This window comes from Rhopalosiphum padi, chromosome 3, assembly GCF_020882245.1.
Source record: "Rhopalosiphum padi isolate XX-2018 chromosome 3, ASM2088224v1, whole genome shotgun sequence".
NCBI lineage: Eukaryota > Metazoa > Arthropoda > Insecta > Hemiptera > Aphididae > Rhopalosiphum > Rhopalosiphum padi.
In genome coordinates this window covers 79,187,795-79,193,600 of record NC_083599.1, presented here as the reverse complement: position 1 = coordinate 79,193,600, position 5,806 = coordinate 79,187,795, and the positions used below count along the sequence as shown (strand labels likewise).

Sequence of the window (5,806 nt, the reverse complement as noted above, 5' to 3'; positions counted from 1 at the left end):
AATTTATGAATATCAAAATATGTGTTCTAAAATAGGTACCCTACATGAAATATGGTTTATGTATAGAGGTATTTATTCACATACCTAATGTTACCTAATGGCTTATGACCTAATATAACTATATTTATTATGTATAAATAATAACAATTTGTAACTTTATACCAATCGGTTATAATGTAGCGCATCTAAAAGAACCAGATCCCGATAGCTGTATGGAAGTTGAATATTCAAATGTAGATAACCAAGATCCAGGGAAACCGAATTTACCAGCTGTACTGAGTTCTGACAAAACAAGTATGCAACTATGAATGTTTTTTCCTATAATTTTAAATTTATGTCAATAAGTTATTAAGATCTTTAATTATCTAATAAACTATTACTTATAGTGTCCCCATTGAAGCCGGATCCTAAAAGTTGTATGGAACTAGAATGTCTTGTTGATAATATGGAAGAGGAGCCAGAGAGAAAAAATTTACTGGTTTTACCTTGCTTTGGAAAAAAACCTAGTATGATTATATGTTTACTTAACAATATATTATATTTAATAATTTTGATAGTTAATGGTAATTTTAAATGTATTAGATGTAAGTAGCTGTAATGGAACTAAATATTTAAACACTTATGTAGGAGATAAGGAGAAATTAAATGAATTTACGGTACTTTGTGTTACTGACAAAACAGGTATGTTTATAGTTATAGTATTTAATATATATTCTTTAAGAATTAATAAACATTTTAAATTATATTATTTAGACAGTCATTAAATAACAATATTTAAATCAAATATTATGGATATTGATTACATTTTGTGTAATTAAACTATAGAAGATTATAAAAATGACATTCATAACTAATATCTAATCTTTGAGCTAATCTTGTACAATTTTAGATATTTACTTTTTTTTTTGTTTGATTGTAACAAAATGTTTGATAAAATTACTAATTTTTAATAATAAGTTTTGTGTACCATATAAAGTATAAATTAAAGTAGGATATGAAGAAATATTATCAAGACATTTTCATTATTATTTAAAATAAAATCCAAGTTTTTTTATACATAAGTATTAGTAGTCTAAACAGTTAAAATTGTATTAGATTTATATACTGTTTTGTATGTTGAGTTGTTATAAATAAAAATATATAAAATAGAACATTAAGAAACCTATTTTGATACATATTATATATATATATCAAATATAATTTGTTTATTAATTTATGAATATTATCAATATCATTTATTTATTTAATGATTTGGATTTTATCTAATAAACTTAAATATATTAGAAATAGATGCAAGTAGCTTTGAGAAAACTGAACATTCGAAAATTGATGTAGTTATTGGAGAAGAAGATAAATCAAACGTATTGATTGTTCTAAATACTTCCAATGATACAGCAGGTATGTACATGTGTTTATACAATTTTTAAGAATTAATCAACATTTTAAATTATAATAGTCAGTCAGTAAATAAAAATATAAAATTCAATTTTGTGGATATTGAAAGAGCTTAGTGGAACTAATTAAGATACCTAACTAATAATATTGTACAATTTTAGATGTTGAGTCTCCTGATATCTATGAATCTGTTAATAATTTACAATCAGCTTCGCCAATGTTTAAAAATGATCCAGTTTTATTTATGAATAAATCAATCACACCTGGAATAAAGTTAATTCAATTAGAAATGGGTCCATGCCAACCAATTGCTACCGATTTACCCAATGGTAAATTTCCTAAAGATGAATCAAATCCACCACGTTCGTTTTCAACATCATATTATACAAAGTTGGTTAATGGAAAGTCTGAACATCGATCGTGGATTACATACTCACCTACAATGAATAGAATTTATTGCTGGACATGCAAACTGTTTGGTTCTATTAGAGCTCAAAAAAACTCTTTTGTCACTACAGGTTGCAATTCATGGGGACATTTAGGAGGTTTATATGGTCGAATTCATTTACATGAAACTTGTAAAGATCACTTAGAAGCTGAATTAAATAAAATAATGTACATAAATAATAATCGTGTTGATATTCAGTTAGTGAATTCTAATAATAAGCATGTTGCAATGAATAGAGCAGTTGTGCATGTATTAATGGATATAGTGTTATGTTTATCCAAACATAATGATGCATTCAGAGGCCATACTGAGTGTTTAACTAATGGTACAAGTGGAAAATTTCTAGATTGGGTTAACGTTTTTGCCAAACATCATACAATTTTAGCTACACACTTGGAAAATATTAAATCATCAACAAAAAAACAATGATTGACATTTCTATCTAAATCATCACAAAATTCTATGCTCAACTGTATTGCTGAATCGATCCGCGAAACAATTTTAAAGGAAGTGAAACTGGCTGGAATGTATTCACTTATACTGGACTCTACAACTGATGTGTCATCACTCGACCAATTTGCTTTTGTTTTGAGGTATTGTACAAACGATGGGCTTATAAAAGAGCGATTAATTTGTGTTGATGAAACAGTAGATTCAACTGGAAATGGGATGTATGAGTTATTTTGTAAAGTATGTGACAAATATAACTTAAATTGGAAGCATGATCTGATTGGACAAGCTTATGATGGGGCATCTAATATGCAAGGAGCTGTAAAAGGATTACGCTCATTAATACAAAATGAAAATAAAAGTGCACTACATGTATGGTGTAGTGCACATTGCTTAAATTTAGCAGTTGTTGATTGTTGTGAAGCAACTGTATGTGCACAAGACTTTTTTGGTACAATTAGTAGTTTGGTAACATTTTTAGGTGCCAGAAAGAGAACCGCAATATATGTAAAATTTCAAAAACAATTATATAAAAACCAACGTATTCGTAGGTTAAAAAGTTTTTCTGCTACGAGATGGACATACCATGACCGTTCTTTAGAAGTTATACAAATCACTTATAAATCAATTATTTTAACATTAAAACAAATTGGCCTTGAAGAAACTGACAAAAAAAACAAACATTTAGCTAATAGTTTTTTAAAGCAACTTAATTCTTTTAAATTTGTTCTTACAATGCATATGATGCGCAATATATTCTCAATTACTACACCTTTATCAAATTATTTACAAAATCCTTCCATCGATTTCATTCAAGCAATACATTTAATTAAAGTGACTCGACAACAAATACAAGATTTACGAGCAATGAAAACTGAATCTGTATATGAGAATCTATTTACAGAAACAAAATTATTTTGTGAAGCACAAGACTTAGAGGAACATGATTTAGCAGAGGTGCGTACATCTCGCAAGAAAAAAATGAGTGGAGAAATAAGTAGTGACGAAAGAATAACTTCAGCAAATTACCGCTATGTGTGTGAAGTTTATAGATGTTCATTGGATGTTATTTTATCTAAACTAGATGATAGATTCAGTGGTTCTGAAAATATCTTCAAAGAATTTTCATTACTACTACCTGAACGCTTAGAGTTAAACAAAGACTCCCCAAATAAATTTGATTACTTGGTAAACTGGTTGTCTGCAGATAGAATTAACAAAAATGGTTTGAATGTAGAATATGAATTATTTGCTTCTAATTATAAAAACTTTATGAATAGTGCTACAGCAAATAACATAACAATGCAATCTAAACATTCCAAACATACAATTAATACAAATGATTTAAGTGATCAAAATGATACTGACAGTGATGATTCCGAAGAAACAATACATGTTACTGCCATATACTCTGCACTGTGTAAAATGGGAATGGTGTCAGCTTTTCCAAATTTATTCATGGCTTATAAAGGAATTTGTACTCTGCCACCAACATCAGCAACTGCAGAACGATGTTTTTCCAAGCTTAAACTTATTAAAACAAAATTACGCTCTACTGTTGGAGAAAATAGGTTGGATAATTTAATGTTAATTTCTTGTAACCCTGATATAGAAGTATCAATTGAAGATGCTATTAATAAATTTGCTTCAACTTCCAGTGTTTTGCAAAAAGCATTAATGTATTGTTAACACTTAAAAAAATATGTATATTAACTTTTTGTATTAAAATGTTTTGATAAAAAAAAAAAAATTTAAGTATATACCTATTATACCTAACTACTTATTAAAGAAAACAATGAAATACAATACCCATGATTAACTTAGAGTTAATTAATCATGCAATATGCTGTCCATTAGAATACTAGATTAAACTTATTTTATCTTATATCTTTAGGTTTGTAATATTAAGTTGTTTACTTGGTTATTTAGAATTCGGTACTTAATATATCAATTATCAAAATTAGCAAATTTTAGTATATATAATTATAGTAAAAAAAAAAATAATAAAATTAAATAAGGTTTTGTAGTGTGACTTTTTGATCGGTGGGTGGGTGGTTTTAACTATTCTTGAACCACCAATTGAAAAATGTCAAACCGCCTCTGCGATTGATTTCATTCGAGTTTCGCTGACCAATCAAAACGGGAAGTTAATTAATTTCCGTGGTGAAGCCGTAAATATCAGACTGCTTATAAAAAATGGGTTTGAAATTTAATTTCAATAAATATACTACGGACAATGGTAATGCACTCATTAAAGCCGCGACTGCTGACAGACGCACACTACAAGTCATCACCGCCGCCGCCACCGGTTTTCATAAAAAAGTTAATAGTAATAATATTAAAAAAAAAAATAATAATAATAATAATAAAAATAAATTGTTAACACTCGATAATCAGAAATTTTTACGCTTGATCGCAAAAAAGTAGTTATTTTTTATTCGTTAATTTTTATTTTACAATATAAACACTATGGATAAATCGTTCTTAGACGTGAGTGGTGCATATGTAAACGAATCGCCTATTCGAGAAATGTTTGTGCATTCTTTTTTACTGTTTTCCACGAGTGCGTTGAATAATGGTGATGAAATCCGTATAGCAATTCAAAACCGAGATGCACATACGTTACCGAGCGATAGTTTTACCTATATTGAGGGTAAAATAACAAAGCCCGATGAACTTAAAACAGAAATAAGTTTAGCGCACAACGGTCTAATGAATTTGTTTAACGAAATGAAATACGAAATTAACTCTACCGAAGTACAACGGGTTAAAAAACCTGGGATAACTAGCGCGATGAAAGGATATTGTTCGTATTCGCCTGCCGACGCGAATATCTTGCAAAACGCTGCCTGGGATATCACTGGTCACAATGCTAATTTCATTAAAGACGGTTCGTTCAGTGGATGTATACCGTTAAAGCATGTTTTCGGCTTCTGCGAGGACTACAAGCGAATACTTGTGAATTGTAGCCAACAGTTGATATTGAATAGATCGATGTCGGATTTGAGTTCGTTACATTTTACTAGCGTGATTGGAGGAGACATGAACGCTGAGACGGTTAAGGCCTTATCCAATATTATAATAAGGTATACTTTATGGATGAATAAACTAATAATATTAATAAATATAATGCGTTTTTTTTTTTCTATAATATCTATAATATAATATAATATAATAGATAATATATATATAGTAATATTAATAATGTATGATGTATACAAATCATATTTTATGATAATATGAATAATATATACAACACGAACGTTATGTTATGTGACAATATAATCAATGTTTACAATACACATATATATTATTATGCGTTTAATCAGCTATTTTTCCTATCCTTGACCAACGGGTGAGTGGGAAGCAGCTACACATAAATAGTTTGTATAAGAGAACACCGTCGATCCATTGATCGTCTCGAGTGAAATGGGCTGTAAAAATAATGCACGTTGTATTATAATGTATAATATAATAATATATAATAAAGTAATATATTACCCAATTATCGCC

General features: G+C 28.5%; 2 protein-coding genes across 2 annotated transcripts; both read left to right on the top strand.

Moving 5' to 3' along the window:
* The first annotated feature begins 212 nt into the window (after positions 1-212).
* LOC132925957 (zinc finger MYM-type protein 5-like) lies at positions 213-2,272 on the top strand. The gene is made up of 5 exons (XM_060990311.1): positions 213-294; positions 387-506; positions 583-681; positions 1,285-1,398; positions 1,557-2,272. Exons 1-5 carry the CDS (start codon positions 213-215, stop codon positions 2,270-2,272), a joined length of 1,131 nt encoding a protein of 376 aa, XP_060846294.1.
* Positions 2,273-3,028: 756 nt separating this feature from the next.
* Positions 3,029-3,982, top strand: LOC132925956 (uncharacterized). Its single transcript, XM_060990310.1, has one exon. It carries the CDS (start codon positions 3,029-3,031, stop codon positions 3,980-3,982), a length of 954 nt encoding a protein of 317 aa, XP_060846293.1.
* Positions 3,983-5,806: the final 1,824 nt, after the last annotated feature.

Bases quoted from the DNA above. Each gene is read 5' to 3' on its own strand.
- LOC132925957 (XM_060990311.1), top strand. From the start codon at position 213: ATGGAAGTTGAATATTCAAATGTAGATAACCAAGATCCAGGGAAACCG. The intron at 295-386 runs GTATGCAACTAT...TATTACTTATAG, and splicing joins ACTGAGTTCTGACAAAACAA to TGTCCCCATTGAAGCCGGAT. The intron at 1,399-1,556 runs GTATGTACATGT...GTACAATTTTAG, and splicing joins TACTTCCAATGATACAGCAG to ATGTTGAGTCTCCTGATATC.
- LOC132925956 (XM_060990310.1), top strand. From the start codon at position 3,029: ATGCATATGATGCGCAATATATTCTCAATTACTACACCTTTATCAAAT.